We start from the raw sequence: 20,561 nt of genomic DNA on the forward strand, positions 1-20,561 counted from the left end.
TACCGCATTTTTTTTGCTGCTTTTTATTCTGAAAACTACAAACACTCAAAGGCCAACACACACACACACACACACACACACACACACACACACACACACTTACATGCCTCCGACTTAACCACACGATTTTTTCCAAGCCTGGCAAAATGCATTGATAAGCATGTGTGCACACACACACACATACACTGCAGTGTGTGAAATTGGGTCAGCAGTGGAGAGTGGGCTTTAATGCTGAGCACATACGCTCTCTAAAACTGATCTGCATATTCATGTGGGTGGCTATCAGAACGACACACACACACCAGCACGCACGCACAGCTACACGCACGCTCATAAATAAGTACATGCATGTACATATTGGCCTAAACTTATCCATCCCACACACGTGCCCACATGCACACACACACACACACACACACACACAGACAACAAAGCACAAAGAAAAGCCTGAATCTCATGGATATTGTAACTGTCAGGGAGCCACAGGGGGCATTTATGCTCAACTCATTCTAATTCTGTGGCTAAAAATGAGCTTCTTCCACTCCTCGCTGCACCATGTCAATCATTTTACTCCTCACTCCTTTCACTTCTCTTCCTCCATTCCTCTCTTTCTCCCGCTGGCAAAAGCAGCGACCATCTTCGGGAGCAGAGCGAAGTCCGGCTGGTGCTGCCCGCCCCGGCAGAACGGCTCTCATTACTGCAGAACTTGTGAGTGAGTCGTAACATTGTGGAAAGTCTCAGAAGTGCTCCAAAGAGATATTCACGCACCAAAAACACATTCTGCGGGTTTGAGAGGAGAGGTGCGAGGAAAGAAAGGGAGAAGGATGGAGCGAGGGAGGGAAGATGGAGGTCTCTCCCTGAGGATATACTTGTCAAAACCCCCTACTTTGCGTTTCTGACTTTCTCAGCGATGAACAACAGTTTCCTCTGACGAAGCATTTTCCTGCTTATTTGCAGACGGAGGGAGGAGACGGGGCTCAAGTCGGAACGTGAGAAAGTGAAAGGATGTAACAAAGGATTCAGAGGCAGTAAGCAGATAGCTCTGAAGGCCGCTAGGGGCCGGGGAGGGGTGGAGAGGAGGAGGGGTGGTGGTGCGGGCTGATGGTGTCTTTTGAAGAGAGATGGTGGGGGAAAGAGAAAGGAGGAGATGGAGAGAGAGAGAGAGAGAGAGAGAGAGTGTGTCTCCTGTGTATGTGTTTGGGGACCCACACAGTGAGGCCCGAGCATGTGATTTATTTCAGAATACTAATGTCTCTTTGATCTCCTCTGCTTAAAAAAAACACCCTGCTGGGATTGTAGGCACACACACACACACACACACACGCTCCAACACATGCACACAAATGCATATATGTATTTATACACGCCTGTATATACCTGCGAGCACACACACCCACATTAATATTGTTGTGTCCCCTCGACTGACTGCTGAGCGGGGCTCATTTATGCACACACACACACACAAACATTGGGTCGCACACTTACTCCAGGGCGTCTAATCTACTTTAACTATCATCAAATCCATAGAGATCCAATTACAAAGATAGAGGGATATTTGTTTTTCTCTGTGCATCCTAAAAGACTAATTAAATTTTCATGTAAAGATGAAATTATTTGATAAAACACAAACCTCTTTTCATTTTCATAATTGTAATGTAATGTGTTTTAATTGGGGATCCTGTGACTGCTCCTGCCTGATGCAGCTGCTGCTTCTCCACCTCTGTTCTCCTTCACTAAACCAGACACAAAAAAACCACCATGGTGAGAGCTTCTCCTGCCTTTCCTTCTTGTGTCATAGCTTCATTATTCCAGGTCAGGCACATGGGGGGCTAGAGTGTATCCCAGCATGCACTGGGCAGGAGGCAGTCAATCAAAGAGCCAACAAGAACACAGGCAAACAAGCTCTAACAGAGCTCATGAGTTGTTTGTCAAATTTCTCTTCTTACCCTAAAAAAAGAAATTGTTTAGTCTCACTTGTAACAGGCAAAGTCTGTTACTACTAGTGTTTACTAGTGAAGGGTTGTCACACTCAGAGAGCCCATGTTCTCTTATCAAAGAGTTGGTGCAGGTTATGTCTGTTAACTGTTCATGTATGATTAGTGAATGTAGCACCGTAGAGACCTGGCATTGTATGATCTATGTTAAGTACTGTACAATAAGTACCGTGTGGAAATCCCCACTCTGTTGTCTGTCAACTCTCTGAGCTAACCAGCTATCCCGGGGCTTCTGCTAACCGCTACTTGCCGCTAGCCTGCTCCACCGACAACAGCCACGTTAAGAATAACGTTAGCTATAGAGCGCATGTTTCACTGTTACAAGATAGCGTAGGACAAAATATATATATACGCAGCTTCAAGTGGTTGAGCAAGGTCCTTTCCCACCAATATGTCTTCATACATTACAACATACTACATGCTACAGCCCTCTGATGGAAGTCTCTGAACTGCTTAACAAGATATAAAGTCTACTGTTATGCTAGCAGCTCTGTAGCTAATGCTAACATTAACAAGCTAACATGCTTAGAGTTACAATGATAACTTACTAGCTTACTAACTTTCGCAGGTATAATGTTTCCACATTTACTATTTTAGCATGTTAGCATGCTAATACTTCCCAATTAGCTCTATGTAAAATGAACACTACTCACCTGAGGCTCTTACTTTTGAAGGTACTGGACGAATTACAATTTTTGGAGCACCAACCAGGATTGGCCTCAAGACCTAATTTCACCGTTTTCAACAGGCTAAATTACGGTTACGACATCGATGTGTCAGAAACATATTTTAGAGTTATCATTTTTTTAAGTTGTTCATTTTAGCGTTGAAAGGGCGACGAAAGTGATGATTGTAGCAGCATTTCTCCAAAGTCATTTTGCATGATGGGTTAAATCCGGTTTTATGCAAAGACGTAATTTACACTCTTTACACACTTTGTGCTTTGTGTGTGATGTTAACAAGAAGGTTCAGAGACATCGTAAAGGGAGCATTTTGAAACATTCCCCACAGAAGAAAAAGGAAGACTGAGCATGCCGAGGTACTTCAGCTGTGCGGCTCTGACTATGAAGGCAGAGCGACCCCTCGATGCTGATGTAGTTCGTTAATACCTCACAGAAAGACAGGACTCAGACGACTTCGGTGGCCAACGGAGATGGGTGCTGAGCTTGAATGCAGGTCTCAAGATCAAATCCAACTCCACCCATGTATGCAAATATTTATTCGTTGGAGACTGTGATGCGCTGCTCACTTGAACAATCACTTTAGCTGCTATGTGACTTGAAAATTGCCGTTAATATGTGTGTGTGAATGTGAGATTGATCTTGTGACAGAAGCAGAAATCTGGTTTAAACATAAAAAATTGATCGTCTTCAAATAGTCGGTGAAAAAACGTTCTTTTCAACGGGGACCGTAGTCGTCTTTGTAACGGAAGAATGCTCGCTGGGAGGGGTCAGCTGATAACCAAGTTAAATACATCCAGATGAAGATCATCATAGGAATCCATTGAATAATTGTTTTCTCTTAAAACTACAAATGTCAGCCTCATGGCGACGTGAGTTGGGAAGGTCCAGTGGTCACCAAAGACATTAGGATACATCGTTAGGGCTGCGGACAATTAATCTGTACTTCAAAGGAAACTTCAAGGTAATCCATTCATAGTTGTTGAGGTATTGGAGTCTGGACTAAAATGTTGTACTAAGGGGCTTTGCTTAAAAGCCTGGCAGCCACTGAAATAGAGTCCTGTTGGTTCACCTTTTAATGAGAGAGATAAGAAATCTTTTTAGGCACGTCCAAGGATCTTCATTGTTTGTGGTCCAGCTTTTCTAAGGGCATGAATTCAATGCGTTTGTCAGCTTAATGTTGCACTCTGAATTTGGGCGCAGCCTTGAAAGAGCCACCAAAGAAAGATTTTTAAATGGTTAAAAAAAATAAAGGCGACAAAAAGTTGTCTTTGATAAGTTACCGGCTTCAGTGTTAAATGGCAATCTAACGGTTTCTTAATAATTACAGTCTGGACCAAAGTGGTCGTCACAGCTAACAGACATCATCAAACTGACTGACTTTTACCTTTACGATGTTTTCAGCATGCCATCTGTTGTTTTAAACATCGTCACAATTATTAGTCCTATTTTTAGGCAATCTTTCCGTCCTCTCTTATCGCATTCATTTCCTGCATGTCCTGATGTAAGCATGTATAAACCCCATCTGTTGCTAACTATACAGACGAACAGTATGTATGTACAATTCAATATAAATGAGCACCTTGGTAAAAAAGATGTTTTCTCTTCATTCTGTGTGATGGCACAGCTGGAAAAGGCTTTATTTGTCATGTGAGCTGCTCCTGTGGTGTCCCCGATCACCTGCTCTCTCTCGCTGTGCTTTCTCCTGGGTCTGCAGGCGGGACGCTTCAAGTGGACTCTACAGCTGTGACAGACTGGAGTTATCTAAAGACAGTAGAGATGTTCAGACACTTATTTTTCCTTCCCAATACCGATTCCAACACCTAGACTTTTTTTTTTTTTTTTTTTAACAGCTGTAGACTATACCACCTACCTGTGTGGATGTCTGAGGGAATCCTAGCCTTATAAACAAGCTGAGCACCTAAAAACAAGCTAGGCTAACGTTAGCTAATAAATGCTAATGTTTGATCCATTCGTTGACTGGCACACTTCTGGTTCTCAGTGTCATGTTTTAGGCTGCATCCGAGGTCGTTACGACACTGGTATCAGTCTGGGATCCCCTCTTATACAAAAGACAAAAGTCTGTTTCCAATGTGGATTTCACAACATTTATTTGTGTAGTATCAGAGTCTGAAAATTCTTCTTGGACTGTACGAGGTGAGTTTGTTTAATACTTCTGAACCTGTTCATCAACTTAAAAGTGTTTTTATTGCTGGTTTATTTTAAAGGACATCATTTTTTATGAAAACTTCTTCCTGTTTAAAGACAATTCATGCTTAGGTTTTATACTGAGCAGGTCCTACTAATCCCAAACAGGTAGGAGAAATTAAGAAGTCATACCATAGAAAAGGTTGGGTCTCGGGAGGTTAAAAATTGTGTTTACTTGGTGACGTCTTCTGGCATGCTGTGTGTTTTGTCATGCCGAGTAGTGTCCTTGAACGGCATTGTCCTGCATTAAGACCTGACATTTAGTGTGGACGTTGAGAGAGTTGGGAATAGTTGTGGAGTTATTGTGCTGTGGAACTGAAGCTAGATTGGAAATAAGTTGCTGTACTCATGCTGCAATGAGAAAAATACACCACAGAACATGACAACTTCAGGATATGATGTTGCAATGTCAAAACCTCTTTTCTTTTTAAGAAAGCGGCCTTCTTTTTAGTTTCTGGGAGTATTTTCTTTCAACACTTTCTGAAGTCTATCCACACTGCTCGGGCTTGAAATAGTCGGAGGTTAGTCTTGCTTCCCTCCTCCTGAAAGCCTCCAGTCTCGGTTGATGCATGGAAACTGTCAGAAACTCGGGCTCCTCCCTGATGAACACCTCCAGCAGCAGCCTCAGGGACGTCAGCGCGTACATCTGCTGGGTTTTCCTCCCCTCCTCTTCACAGCTCTCAGCAGATGAAGCAGCTTGGTGATGCCACCTCTCATGAGGGGCTGCCTCCGGGCGGAACAATGCGCCGTCTCCAGTGGGTTTTAGATACAGATATTGTCTTACAAAAGAGATGTAGAAAATCTGGCCTGTTTAGACCTCGGCCGCTACGGGCCTCTTAATAACAAACCATCAGGTATTGTAGGCTCTCTATTTAAAGCAGCTATAGTCAATATTTTTGTAATAACAACACATTCAATGAATATGTTTACTATGAAATGGTAACAATACTCATAGTGACAAACCCAGAGAATTATTGTCTTCTCTGCAGTTAATTTAGCGGCTCTAGTTAGCATTTTAGCGTCTTTTAGCTCAAAATTATTGGTTTTCCTGCCTGGAGCTTTACAGTTTTCACTCACTCCTTCATCTTTTAAGTTATTTTCAGCTATAAAGCCCCAAAAAACGTCAGCTACCTGCCCAGAAACAAATAGCAGATGGACAAAGCCAGCAGCTAGCTTGTGAACATATCTGATTTAGCAGCTAAAGACAGACAGATGTTTCTCAAGTTGGTGGAGACCAAAACAGAGCTACAAGCTGAATATAGGGCCTGAATTCATTGCCTACATTACCCAAAATGCAACTGAACCAAACACAGTTTTGTCAGATATTTGGATGTGTTGTAACTTCAGGCAGTGTTAGCTGGTGGTTGTGGGCTACAGAGGTCGTTAGCTCACTTCTTCCTAACTCCACATCCCCACATGTTTATTATTTTAAAACATGAAGTCTTCAGAGCCAGCTTTAAATCAGATTTACACATCTCTCTATGGTGCCACAAATGGTTTTATACAACTCTTTTCAAATATTCCCAGAAAACGTCTATTAGACGTCTAATCAACGTTGGTCATGGAGGTCGATACGACGTCTAGTCGAGGGGCTGATATCAAAGTTTTTCTGACGTCAGTTTTATGACAACCAACATTTTTTTTTGCAAAATTAGTTGACCTGGATTTAATCTCCAGTAACTGCACTCAAGCCGAGCACTTAACCCAGTGAGCCACCGAATCCTTCTGTGTGACACGCGTCCGTCAGCTGTTAACGAACTAAATCAGCATCCAGGGGTCGTTCTGCCTTCAAAGTCAGAGCTGCACAGCCAAAGTACCTGGGCATGTGCATTCTTCTTTTTTCTTCTTCTGTGGAGAACGTTTAAAACTTCCTTCTACCTTCTTGTTAACATCCCACAGCCAATAAAGCGCTGTTTTTTATTTTTTATGAAAGACCAAATTTCACCAACCGCTGCAAAATAATTTATGAGAAATGCCGCTACAATCATCACTTTCGTCGCCCTTTCATAGCTAAAATGAACAAGTTAACAAAACTATAACACAAAAAATAAAATGTGTTTCTGACACGTTGACGGCGTAACTGTATTTTAGCCTGTTGAAAACGGTGAAATTAGTTCTTCAACGTTTGGACCTGATTTCATCCTGTTTTCAACCAAATGTCATCATTGAAATCCTCATTGGTGCTAACTGGGTACATTTTAGCCCCTATATTGGCCATATACATGATAGCATATTGTGTTTAGAATAATAACACTTTAAATCGTAGTTATTTTAACAAGTTTTCCTTTAAATCAACCTTTCCCTAAGATTATGTTTTCATGTCGGCAAACGGTCAAAATATATTCACGTTGTGACTCGATGTCTGTTGGACATGTTTGCTGGGTTCAGTTGTACCTCCAACACGAACGGTTTTGTTTACACTGTTTACAAATGACATCTATAAAATTTGGAAAATAAACATGAACATATTTAAGTGTCTAAACTATCTCAATGTGAACAGAGGTTGTGAAACATAGATCTAGTATTTGTTTTGTCTCTCTAATTTGGGCGAACCGACCCTACAATGTCAAACATCCCTCCTCTTCCACCTCTCACATCTTAATGAAGCTTGTTTCTTCAGTCATGAGGCATCAGCTGCAGCTTTCATCAGCCAGCCTTTAATGTTTGCAGCTAGAACAGCAGCTCTTGTATATAACGGTTGGATTTAGCAACATTATTCAATAATTAGCCAAGCATTTTTTGCATCTTTAAAGCCAGATCGAAATGTATTCTCTGTGCTCTCTTGCTCTGTCACCCTCTGTTTATCTGTTTTAAGCTACCAACGTTAGCACACCCTTTTTTCTCTTCACATCTGCCATGATGTGCTCATGGAGAATACAGAGCTCAGACCAGACGAGAGGTGTTTGTTTACAGGGTTTTGTGCAATGAAGTATTGTGCTACCGAATAGTGCAAGGACAGGTTTTCAGAGCGTAGATTTTGGATGAAAGGAGGAACCATTTTCCTGAGTTGATTGATTTTAAGATCCTTTTTTAAGGTAATTGGTTACCCTCCAAAATAATTAACTCTTTCCATGCAAGCAAGCAAGAGGTTCCCTCTATTCCATACTCACATAAGCTCTAAAAAAATACATATACTTTTTTAAAAATATACTGTTATCAGCTCCTGCAGCTTCCTGAGAAAACAAGGTGGTTGAATGATTCTGGTACAACACAGCTGTTTGGACCTGAACCCTGCTCTCTGGGTCAAACAAACCCTGACACCACTCTTGGACAAGCAGATGTAGGCCAGCAGCTTCAACCAAACGTGTCTGTAATTCCACAGGTGAACTTTGTGGTAAAGCTGCTGAAGTCGTGCAATTTTAAATAGCCGTGTAAATAGAGTGATATGTGTGAAAGCTGCCTTAACTCTCATTTTTATTAAAGCTTCACATTCAGCAAACCGCCCTCATCCTCTACCCAGCAGCAGCTCACAGCCTCGCGTGAGCGTTTCTAAGGCAGATGGCGCCCTCTCGCGTCCTCTGCGTTACCGGCACAAAGAGGGCGGGGCCTGTCACGAGGACTTTGCCTGAACTTGCTTCTTTGTTATGACTTCTGTCTGAAAGTGAGGCCGACATGGTCCTGGAGGAGCTAGCGGTCCGTCTGAACGACAGGGAGTATAAAAACTGGCTGAAAGCGGGTCGGTGTCTGCTCATCCTGAAGGAGGGTCTTCATCCCTTCATCACCCAGCACATGAGAGCTTTCCACGGGGACCTGCTTAACAAAAACACGCTGCTGCGGAAACCGTGCGAAACGTCTTCGTGCAGACCGAAAGGGAACAAGGTGAGAGGAGGCTGAAAGTCTGCTTAGGTCATTTATTTTCTAATAAAACTTTAAAACAGGTTTGCTATCATCTGTAGGAGTTAAAACAGCGAGCTACAAAGTTCCGAGTTTACTTTGACAGACTGTCTTCAGTCAATATTTGGATTTCCTTTCATTTTCACACTAAAAATACACAAAACAATTATTTACAGAACAGGGGGAGGCAGGACACCCAGCGGCCTTTCTAGAATGTTATATTTTAGCTATAAAGACCACGATTATAATCTATACATTTAAAATCTTTAAGAAAACATATGACAACCTACAGGGCAAACTAAAATAAGAAAACAGAATATACTACAAAAATAAAAGGAGTCAAAATATCATTTGAAGCAGAAAAATGTGTGTGTAAAAGACAGAGCATTATAGTGGTTACACCTGTATTGACTCCTGAGTAATAGTACTACTGAAACATATCACAATGAGTAAAAGAAATATAACGTGGATAAACAGACACCACATAACTTAAAAAACATTAGTTAAATGGTATTTAAAGCATCAATGGAAACATTTTGAAGACAACCACTGTTTCCAGGTGGGAAAAGTCATTCCATAATTGGTATACCTGGTTCTTCTTCTTATTTTTACTTTTAAATCTTTAGTTAACCAGGAAAAAGCTCTTGAGATTAAAAATATCTTTTTCGTGAGTGTCCTGGCCAAGACAGGCGGCAGCACATTAACAAAGTTTCTGACAAAGAGTGAGCAGCTGTATACAAACATCATACAGGATACATGACTGTGATACAATAGAAGACTTAAATGTATCAGTCAATCCACCAATCAAACAACTTTTATTTCTTTGAATACGTCTTTAGTCGTTTATCATCAATGAATATGATTATGTATAATTTATTTATGTTGCTTTGTTTTTATGTACAATTAATAGAGTTTTTTGATTGATAAATTATCGACCTCAGTAAGAATGGACCAGTGATTTGCTTTGAAGGATGTCTCAGGAATGCCCTGAAATATTCCCCTCATTTCAATGTATCAGATAAATAAACACACTTGATAAACACTGATGTCATAAATATTAACAATCTACAGTTTTAAAAAGAGAAAAAGATGAGATATGTGACTCTGATCAGGTAATATTGTGATTCTATAGTTTCCCCTTATTCTGACAGTAACGTGTGTGTGTGTGTGCATGCGTTTGTGTGTGTAGCTCTCCTCAGCGTGCAGGTCGTGTTCAGCGTGGCAGACAGAGATCCTGAGACACCACAGACAGAGAGACGTCTCAGTGAACTGGGACAACTGCTCGCCTCCTCACTGGAGGACAGACCACTGGGAACTGGCAAAGGTACTCTACACACACCTGCACACACACTCACTTAACTCCAGCCTGCCGGGATTTAGTATCACAAGGCCATTACTATATTATGTATATAATACAGTAGAAGAGTCACAATGAGAGTGACTGACCCAGGTCCCCCCACTGTGACAGTCTTTACCAGCCTGGACACTGTATGTGATGTTATATCTGACTCTGTGTTAATTAATGCACTTCGTTCAGATCATTTTCTCTGTACACTGAACATTTTCTCTTTTGTACACTGCCTTGGCAATAGGGCTGCACGATATATATCGTTAACTATCACAATTGTGATGTGCGCATGTGAAATAGTCACATCGCAGGACGTGCGATATTGAAACAAATGAAGTGAAACACGTCAAGCTGCTTCTTTATTGTTGCTTAATGCAAAACGGAAACTCACCAGTTTTTCTTTTCTCACGACTCATCTTCAGAAAAAGTCTGTCTGATATCACGTTAGTGCAGCTCATCATCAGAGCGCAGAGTGAACTGACCGCTGAGCTGCAGAGTCTGTTTGTCACCTGACTGTAAACTGTACACGAGCACACGATGCTGCTGCCGTCACAGATCATGTCGACGGGATCATCCGGATATGCAGATCTGCGAGGCGGATTTTTGAATGCATGTATGCTGGCTATAAGCGGTACCTCGTTCCAGTGTTCGTTAATGCTGTGGTCACATAAATGGACCGTTCACGGAGCGGATGTGCCGCAGACTGTTTACTTTAGTGGCTACACCTGCAGCACACACACAGTCTGAGGTTGTGTGTTGACAGTGATATTTCAGTGTCACGGTCATACTTGGTGGTGGGGCTGTACTGAGCTGCATTATAATCAGAGGTGTTTCTAATACTCTGGCCTCCTCATGTATGTAAATAGGGAGGACAGATAATTGGAGACACATCGCAATATCATTTAGTTCAGTAAAAGATTACCTTTAACTACGGCCTCAGTAATAAACATCAGTGAATTTACACACTTCAGACTCTCAACTAAACAAAAGTCAACAAACAAACTTCATAAAGCAGAATCCATGGCAGTGCTGTTGTATTGAACTGCATTAGATTGTACAGGTGTACCTAATGAAGTAGTTTATATAATGTTCTCTTATATTTATATTGTATATTTTTTTGGTTTTTCCAAATTTCTTTCCTGTTTTCTCTTCTATTTCTATGTTTACCACAACGCACCAAATGCACCAAGACGCGCTCCTTGTATTTGTAAACCTATTTAACTATAAACACCGATTCTGATTCTGAAAAATACCACCACTGACTTCTTCAGGTGATTTCTTTCTTTCACCTGAAATAAGCTTTTTGCATCGACAGCCAAATGTGCTGTCGCCTCAGCTAAAACACAGCGAGCGGACACGGGGTTCATGGAAGAAAAATGTTAAATGGACTGCACTTATAAAGCGCTTTTCTTGTGTTACGACCACTCAGAGCTCTTTAAACTATACGTGCACATTAACCCTTGCACACAGATTCATACACTGGTGGCAGAAGCTGCTATGCAAAGTGCCCATCTGTACTAAATTAATCAGTTCCCATTTACACACATTCACACACTGGTGTCTTACTCTTGGATGCTTTCACATGTGGACTGCAGTAGTCAGGGATCGAACCTTGAATTTACCGATAAGATGACGACCCACTGCACCTCTGAGCCACAGATTTAGTCCTATTTTTGTACTGGAGTGTGAAAAGAGTCTACTACCATCTCAGCATAGATAGTGCCAGTTAAAGCAACACACTGTTAGTCTATTTCCTTTAATAACAGCTGCAACAATGAACTCATGATCAAAATAGTAAAGAATGAGACTTCTTTACTGTTCATCTGATCTAACAGGAAATAATCAGCACACTAATAGTGTTCAAAATAGTTCCTTGCATACCTGAGCAGGTTGAAACTAGTGACGCTCCATTCTGTTCAATTATCTTATCGTGTGGTCACGTCAGTTTAATGTGTGTTTCATTTAGAGTTATTAAAGTGTTTATTTTGACTCTCTCTCTCTCTCTCTCTCTCTGCAGGCCTACATGCCTCGGGGTCAGGGCAAAGTGAAGGGTGCAGATCAATGCGATGCCTCTGCTCTGCTCAACCTCATCAACTTCTGCGACTGTTTCTCTGTGGATCATAAACTAGTGAGAGAGGTAGCTGAACTATTACGTGCATGTTCTTCCAGATTTCCCTCCTTTTTTGATTTATTTTTTTATAGAGTGTATATTAAATATTTTGCTTCCACAAGTGAGCTTTTATGTATATTGGTGACTTGGTTTGAGGCAGGACATGACGTAAAGAGTACGCTGCTGTCCTTGTAACTGGCGTCTGTCCTCACAGCCAGCAGCTCCAGAATCTCATCATCTCTCCATCTTTGCTGTTGTCGTCTTGTAAATCCTTCTTCTTCAACCTCGGGTGTTTTTACTCATCCTGTTATGTGTGGCTCCTCTGGTTTTGCACCAGTCCCTTGATCTAAATGTCATCACCTCGCCAACTCGCTTGTAGTGACTGTTACCTGCTGCGTTCATACATAGGCTCACCTGTTCTTGCTGACATTTTACCAGGAGGCTGGCAGGAAAAAGTCTGCAGAAAGTCGGGGTGAAAAATGAATCTGTTTGCGTTCACACGTGCAGCTTGGGATATTTTCAGGTGCAGTGCATGTGTGGAAGGGGCTTTGGAGGGGGTTTAAATACAACATGAAGAGTCAAATGAATGGGACATGATTGTAATGTAGCGTGTGTGTGTGTGTGTGTGTGTGTGTGTGTGTGTTTACAGGTGATCCGTCACAGAAACGAGCTGATGCATTCCTGTGAGTTGGGTGTTAAAGATGACTGGATGAGGCACTATCAGAGCGCTCTGAGAAACCTCCTGCGTCAGTTCAGCCATGTACCACAGATGGCAACAGCTGCACGACAGATCGAGGAGGTGAGCGTGTGTGTGTGTGTGTGCATCGCTGCTGCTGCATTGGTGTTGTTGTGTGTGTCACAGTTTGTGTGTGTGTCACTTCTTTTTGTCCAGATGCTGACTGTTGATTTGTCCATATGGGTCTCTGGTTTGGACCGAGTGGATTCTGCTGACCTGGCTAGATTTGAGTCTGATTCTGTCAGCCAATGGGAGACCAGCGCAGACCTAATCGGCCAATGGGAGGCTGAGTTGCTACAAGAGAGGCTGCAGGAGCTCCTGCATGATGATGATGATGACACAAAGACACGGGTGAGAAGAATGAACATCGATAATCACATGCACTTACACACTTACATATAAACCATATAAAGAAACATTTTACATTCACTACATTCGACGGTGTGTTTCTTCATTAGGACGCGGAGCAGCTGAGGAGTCTGGGTGGTTTCCTGCAGGAAAACAGAGATCTCTCTGAGAGGTTTTCTGCAGAGCTCAAAGCCATCAACTCTCTGGAGGCCAGACAATAAGAAGAAGGAAGGAGTGGAGAGGAGAATGAGGACCTTATCGTGCTCTGTCTTTATATTTAGTATTTTAAAGGGGAGGCACTTTATTTTGAAGGCACTTTTTGTTTTATGTGTTGAAATTATTTTCACATCTCGACAGCAATCAATACATGAAATGCTTTAAAGAATCAGTCTCAGGATTGTCCAGCCAATAGAATCATTGGGACCAAAATAAATGATGTAAAAGGCCTAAATGCAGACTGTCGAGGAGGTGGGCTTTATGAGCTATACTGCAGACAGTCAGCAGGGGGCGATAGAGATGTTCTGGTTTCACTTTTAGGGAGCTGTCATGTCATCCATCTTTTTATACAGTCTGTGTTGATACATGAGAGTTCCTTATAGCGTCATTACATCATATTAACTAACAAGATGACTGCTTCTGTTCTGAATCCACAATCACACCAGTATTAAACAAATGTTCACTGAACAGTATGTACAAATTGCAAATAAATGATGTAGCCAAACATCTGTGTTTTATATTGAAGTAGAAGCTATAATAACTGGATGTTAGAAAGAGTTTATTAGCCTCATGACATGTTTTGTTGCCCTGATTGTTGTTGATTGATTGCTCTATCCAATTGTATTTTTCTGCACTCTGTTGACAACGCTCTCCAGAAATAAACTGAGACTTGAATCGATCTGGTATTGTGAGTCTGGATCAATGTGAGAATTTCCGATCATTCAGATTTGTATCGTACTTATTATGATGAGTTAAGAACACCTTAGATATATTAAATGTTCAAGATAACCTTTTAGAAACAGAAGAAACATCAGGATGGGTTATTTCTTTCATGTTTTAGCTGGTGTCTCCTCCTAAATATTGCTCTTACTGGTAAAGATTCTTTCTAAACTTTGGTATTACTACTTTAACCCAAGTCTAGACCTACAGTTTATGAGTGAGGTTATTCCACCTCGGCGGACAGATATCTGTCTCGCAGAAGCAATGTGAGATGTCATGGACTGGATTAATAGCACTCACTTTGAGTTTCCTGCCGGGACTGTTTCTGTATCATTTCTGCCTTTACCAACTTCATATATTACATTAATGTTCGATAAAGACACGTTAATACACAAAAAGACGATGATAATTGTTTTCTTTTTTCTTTTTCTAACCGTTTCTTCCCCTAAACTTTTTTTTGTCTGAAGCAGGAAGCGTGCCGCGGAGAAGAGGCAGTAGGGAACGACGTCACTTGATATTCTCTCTCCTGATTGGCTACAAGCTGGAGAATATCAGCATAGCATCACTGATTGGTGGAAAGCGGCGCGCCAAAGGTCACGTGTCTCTCTTTTCGCGCGAAACTGTCGCCCTGTTGTCAGGACTGCAGCGTGCTGTGTGTGTCTGTCCGGAGAGCAGCGGTACGGGTTTTGAGTCTCTTCCACCAGATTTTTGATCTTTTATCGCAGTTTGACGGAGTTTCACGATGGATGTTGCCACAGCTACCGCGGAGAATGCAGGAGAGATGGTGAAGGACGAGTTGGCTGAAAAATGTCAGAAGTTATTCCAGGCTTTCTTGGAGGAGTAAGTCAGACAGAGCAGGCTTCTTTGTATTGTTGGCATGCACATGAGTTGATTGAACGATGCCTCTTATGATTGATCTTCTTCATCAGTAACTTTGAGAATACACTGCTGTTTTGATCAGCTTTAAGTCATGTATTAACTTCATAATATCTTTGCTGCCTGTGTCCTCGTGCAGGTTTCAGACCGGGGACGGGGAGGTGAAGTATGTCCGGGAGGCCGAGGAGCTGATCCGGCCTGAGAGGAACACCCTGCTGGTGAGCTTCACGGACCTGGAGGGCTTCAACCAGGAGCTGGCCACCACCATCCAGGAGGAGTACTACAGGTGAGATAACAACCACCTGAAACCCTGATCATCAACACTGTGCAGCTTCGATGTGGTATGCTATCACGAGCTCAAAGAAGCAACTGTCATTTGTTCTCACCACTAAAGCTGCTGCTCTGCACACGATGTACTAACTGTATGGGGATGTTTGGATGGATCTCTCTCAAATCCCCAAATACGTCCTTTAAATCCCACTTGTTTGAGCAAATTGTGTTAATTTGCTGTATATGGTGCCCATTTTATGAGCTTCAGAAATATCAAAGGGGGGTAAAGGAAAATAAACCTATGTTTCATTATTATAACAGCTGGATGCTGCTCACCCTGTATGAATGCATCGGAGAAATCTTGATTTTTAAAATGTTTATCATTTGTTTATTTTGGCATTTAAAAGTATATTCACTTTAAATTAAAAAAAAAAAATACTGCATTAATATTGTGATGGGAATACACTGTTTGCATTTGCTAGCTCTGACTAATGTTACATTCTACTTAACCCTGTGCTGTTGTTGTTTTCTAACTTCATATGATATTTTACCTCAAACAATGTTGTTTTAAAACAGCCATAACATAAATTATTGCTGTAAAGAAACAGGTTATATTTTGGGGGCGGGGCTAATAAATAATGCTATTGGATCAATGCATTGCCTGGTTTACTCTGTGATACCCTGATATTTTTTGTTCCTGATGCGGTGTTACCACAAAGCTAACATGCCCTATTCTGTTTGCAGAGTTTATCCCTTCCTCTGTCGGGCAGTGCGCAACTTTGCTCGGGATCATGGGAATGTTCCTCTCAACAAGGAGTTCTACGTCGCCCTGGAGGATCTGCCCACCAGACACAAGTAAGTCACCTGACCTAAAAAAGTTATTGGTTTTGGTTAGGTGTGAATCAGTTATACTTTGTTTCTGTTAATATACATGTTGTAGTCTCAGTATCAATGATGATGATGTGTGATCTAGGATCCGAGAGCTGTCGTCCATGCGTATCGGCACCCTGGTGAGGATCAGTGGTCAGGTGGTGAGGACACACCCAGTGCACCCTGAGCTGGTAAGAGATCCTGCATTCAGACACACACACACACACAGAAAAGTCATGTATTAGCGGGATCCTTATCTCGACTTCTTTACGGTTGCAGGTGAGCGGCACCTTCCTGTGCATGGACTGCCAGGCGGTGATCAAAGACGTCCCTCAGCAGTTCAAATACTGCCCACCGACCATCTGCAGGAACCCCGTCTGCAACAACCGCGCTCGCTTCCACCTCGACACACACAAGTCCAAGTTCATCGACTTCCAGAAGGTAACGGACTGAGAGGAGTGTGTGTGCGCATCCACGCATGAACAGGTCACAGTTGTACTGAAGACGACTTAAAGGTTTCTGATTCAGTCTGACTCTCTGCGTTCAGGTTCGTATCCAGGAGACGCAGGCGGAGCTTCCTCGCGGTTCAATCCCACGCTCCCTGGAGATCGTCCTGAGGGCTGAGGCTGTGGAGACGGCTCAGGCTGGTGACCGCTGCGACTTCATCGGGACCCTAATCGTGGTGCCGGACGTGTCTCAGCTCAGCACTCCTGGTATGTTTACACTGCACACTCTTGAGACTTCAATTATAGCAAGAAGAACTTTAAACACCTGTTTGTGACACGTCAAGTCTGCATGTTTCCCCCTCTACAGGCGTGCGGGCAGAGACCAGCACTCGTGTAGCCGGTGGACGTCAGGGCTTCGAGGCGGAGGGTTTGAGAGGCCTGAAGGCTCTGGGAGTCAGAGAGCTCTCGTACAGACTGGCCTTCCTGGCCTGCAACGTGGCCCCGACTAACCCACGAGTAAGAGACTTTGTTCTCTCTCAAACCAAAGAAGCAATCAAAGCTCAAAACATGCTGGTTTTTCTTACAAGTGTTTTCCTCTTGCTGTAGTTTGGAGGTAAGGAGCTTCGGGAGGAGGAGCAGACCGCAGAGAGCATCAAGAGCCAGATGACGGAGAAGGAGTGGGAGAAAGTGTTCGAGATGAGCCAGGACAAGAACCTGTACCACAACCTGTGCACCAGCCTCTTCCCCACTATCCACGGTCAGTGCTCCACCCGTCTCTCTCACAGAGGAAAGCTTTACCATAATACCCATAAAGCTGGATTTTCACTTACACTGTGAGCGTTATGTTGCAGGTAACGATGAGGTGAAGCGCGGCATCCTGCTGATGCTGTTCGGAGGCGTCCCGAAGACGACGATGGAGGGAACCTCGCTGAGAGGAGACGTCAATGTCTGCATCGTCGGAGACCCCAGCACAGCCAAGAGCCAGTTTCTAAAGTAAGTAACACAACACAGACTAATCTCCTGTATCTATTAAGACATTTTATATCCATACAATAAAGGACTGAAATCACTGAGATCTATTTTGTAATTTAATCGTGTCTTGTTACAGGCACGTGGAGGAGTTCAGCCCCAGAGCCGTGTACACCAGCGGTAAGGCCAGCACAGCTGCAGGTCTGACGGCAGCTGTGGTCCGAGACGAAGAGTCCCACGAGTTTGTGATCGAGGCCGGAGCTCTCATGCTGGCTGACAATGTGAGTGTTACGAAATAGTAGTTATAGAGTTTATTTAGTGTATTTAGTGGTGCTAAAGGCTGTTTCCGTTTCAGGGCGTGTGCTGTATCGATGAGTTCGACAAGATGGACCTGAAGGACCAGGTGGCCATCCATGAAGCAATGGAGCAGCAGACCATCAGCATCACAAAGGCTGGAGTCAAGGTAACTAAGTGAACGCTGCGGTTACATACATCCTCAGATTCTAGATGCACAGTTGTGTCTCTTAAAGTTCTCCTAAATGATGATACAAAGTTCTTTTAATCTTATATGACGAGGGGTAGAGTTAGACTTCTTTTTGCCATAATCTGCCCCAGTAATGACGAAAAGTCATCTGTAGGTGTCCTTAAGGATATTTAAGTTCGCAATGTCCTAAAAACAAAGAAAAATGTTGGGGACTCTTCCTGCTTTCTGAGAAATGTATACATTTTATGCCCAATGAAGCGCTTTCTTAACTTTCCGTCTCCTCCAGGCCACCCTGAACGCTCGCACCTCCATCCTGGCTGCTGCCAACCCCGTCGGCGGGCGCTACGACCGCAGCAAGAGCCTGAAGCAGAACGTCCAGCTGACGGCCCCCATCATGAGCCGCTTCGACCTCTTCTTCATCCTGGTGGACGACTGTAACGAGGTGCGTGTGCGATGTGTTTCTGCATCATGTTTCATTTCTTCAGTTGTATCCATTAAATCCTCATTTAACTCCACTACAGGGATTCCTTACGTTTTATGTGACTGAGTCTAATGCTGTGTGTTTATCTGTGTGTCTCCCAGGTGACGGACTACGCCATTGCCAGGCGCATCGTGGACCTGCACTCTCGCGTGGAGGAGTCAGTGGACAGGCTGTACTCTCTGGATGAGATCCGCAGATACCTGCTCTTTGCCAGGCAGTTCAAACCAAAGGTGTGTGTCTGCTCTCACTGGTTATATTAATACAGGTTTGACAGCTTGTGCATTTGTATTGATTATTGTATATTTCACTTGTAGATCTCCAGTGAATCTGAAGAGTTCATCGTGGAGCAGTACAAGCGCCTGCGTCAGCGCGACGGTTCCGGAGGCGTCTCCAAGTCTGCCTGGAGGATCACGGTGCGCCAGCTGGAGAGCATGATCCGCCTGTCGGAGGGCATGGCGCGCATGCACTGCTGCGACGAGGTGGGCAACAAATACACAAGAAAATGTAACGGCTCACAAGCAAATAACACGATACAGAATCTTCACCTTTCTCTTCCTGTCTTCAGGTCCAGCCGAAACACGTGAAGGAAGCTTTCCGTCTCCTGAACAAATCCATCATCAGAGTGGAGACACCCGACATCAACCTGGAGCAGGAGGACGAGATGGAGGAGGAGGAGCAGCAGGAGGATGGTACTCACACACATACAGTAACATAAATGCAGACACTTCTACTGGAACTACAGTTTACATCCCCTGGCATCATTTGATCTAATATGACAATGTCTTTGCAGGAAACGCCATCCCTAACGGAGTGAATGGTGTGAACGGCCATGTTAATGGAGTCAACGGACACGTCAATGGAATCAACGGCCATGTAAACGGTGTGAACGGACACGCTGAGCCTGGCAGCCAGGCCAAGCCGTCTCTCCGCCTGTCCTTCCCCGAGTACAGACGCATCTCCAACCTGCTGGTCCTGCATTTACGCAAAGTGGAGGAGGGTAAGAGACGTCACACTTTCAAACTACTGACGGCTTGTTTTATGTACTTTTCGTCATCATTCGATCTGACCTTCTGACTGATATCTGTGTTGCAGCTGAGGAAGAGGAGGAGCTGAAGAAAAGTGCGGTGGTGAACTGGTACCTGAAGGAGATCGAGTCGGAGATCGACTCAGAGGAGGAGCTCGTCAACAAGAAGGGTCTGATAGAGAAGGTCCTCCACAGGCTGGTGCACTATGTGAGTCCAGATACAAACAGTGATCTTAAACCAGCTTGAAAGATGACACGTTTTAAGGCACGTTTACTGACGATATTTGTCTGATTCTCTCTCAGGATCACATCCTCATCGAGCTGTCCCAGACGGGTCTGAAGGGCTCGGAGTCTGCGAGCACAGAAGAGGAAGTCGTTCTGGTCGTCAATCCCAACTACATCCTGGAAGATTAAACCCTTCATCCCTCCTTTGTTATCCCCACACTCTCTTTAAAACCTCCATGATTGTTGATATTAAACATGAACTATGAAATCTATGTTCAAGGTGTTTTTGAATGCTCATATGTAACACGTACATAGAGGTAGCATTGGGGATGTTGTTAGACTTGTTATGTGAGCTCTTATGTACAGACTATTCTAGGGCTCTTTAAGAAAAAATAAGTGTTTCGTATTAAAGCTGACTTTTGTAAATATGCTGCTCTTTCCTCAAGTTGTTTGCTGGCCTCTGTTTGGCTCTTAGTCAAGGAAACAGCCTTGAATTGTGTAATTGCTGTTTATCTATAACTGTATATTTGAGGCATACATTGAGGCTTACTTGCCTCCATGGTTACAAGTTACATTGTGTCTTTTTGTAAAATTATAACAATAAGTGGATGGAAATGTTTCTTCAATAAATAAGATGTTGAAATAAACCCAGAGCTGTGCTTGGCGTTGTGATTTGGTACCGTTTTACTTCATAGATGCGCCATAGCGATGTTGTCCAGTAG

At 43.2% G+C, this 20,561-nt stretch overlaps 2 protein-coding genes across 2 annotated transcripts; both read left to right on the forward strand.

Annotated features, from left to right (window-relative positions):
- The first annotated feature begins 8,490 nt into the window (after window positions 1-8,490).
- On the forward strand, window positions 8,491-14,138 carry LOC138612017 (uncharacterized protein CXorf38 homolog). Its single transcript, XM_069685308.1, has 6 exons — window positions 8,491-8,701; window positions 9,906-10,040; window positions 12,082-12,201; window positions 12,824-12,973; window positions 13,067-13,261; window positions 13,369-14,138. Exons 1-6 carry the CDS (start codon window positions 8,495-8,497, stop codon window positions 13,477-13,479), a joined length of 918 nt encoding a protein of 305 aa, XP_069541409.1. The 5' UTR covers window positions 8,491-8,494; the 3' UTR covers window positions 13,480-14,138.
- A 722-nt stretch (window positions 14,139-14,860) lies between these two features.
- mcm6 (minichromosome maintenance complex component 6) lies at window positions 14,861-20,442 on the forward strand. The gene is made up of 18 exons (XM_069685049.1): window positions 14,861-15,034; window positions 15,210-15,356; window positions 16,085-16,195; window positions 16,314-16,401; window positions 16,490-16,651; window positions 16,758-16,923; window positions 17,024-17,172; window positions 17,263-17,413; window positions 17,508-17,649; window positions 17,765-17,906; window positions 17,981-18,088; window positions 18,396-18,551; window positions 18,692-18,820; window positions 18,905-19,069; window positions 19,156-19,279; window positions 19,381-19,587; window positions 19,683-19,822; window positions 19,918-20,442. The coding sequence occupies exons 1-18, from the start codon at window positions 14,937-14,939 to the stop codon at window positions 20,026-20,028; spliced, it is 2,496 nt and encodes an 831-aa protein (XP_069541150.1). The 5' UTR covers window positions 14,861-14,936; the 3' UTR covers window positions 20,029-20,442.
- The last annotated feature ends 119 nt before the right edge of the window (window positions 20,443-20,561 follow it).

This window comes from Semicossyphus pulcher, unplaced genomic scaffold (genome assembly GCF_022749685.1).
Source record: "Semicossyphus pulcher isolate SPU_LCO1_2020_fin unplaced genomic scaffold, fSemPul1.0.p SCAF_7, whole genome shotgun sequence".
Classification (NCBI taxonomy): Eukaryota; Metazoa; Chordata; class Actinopteri; order Labriformes; family Labridae; genus Semicossyphus; species Semicossyphus pulcher.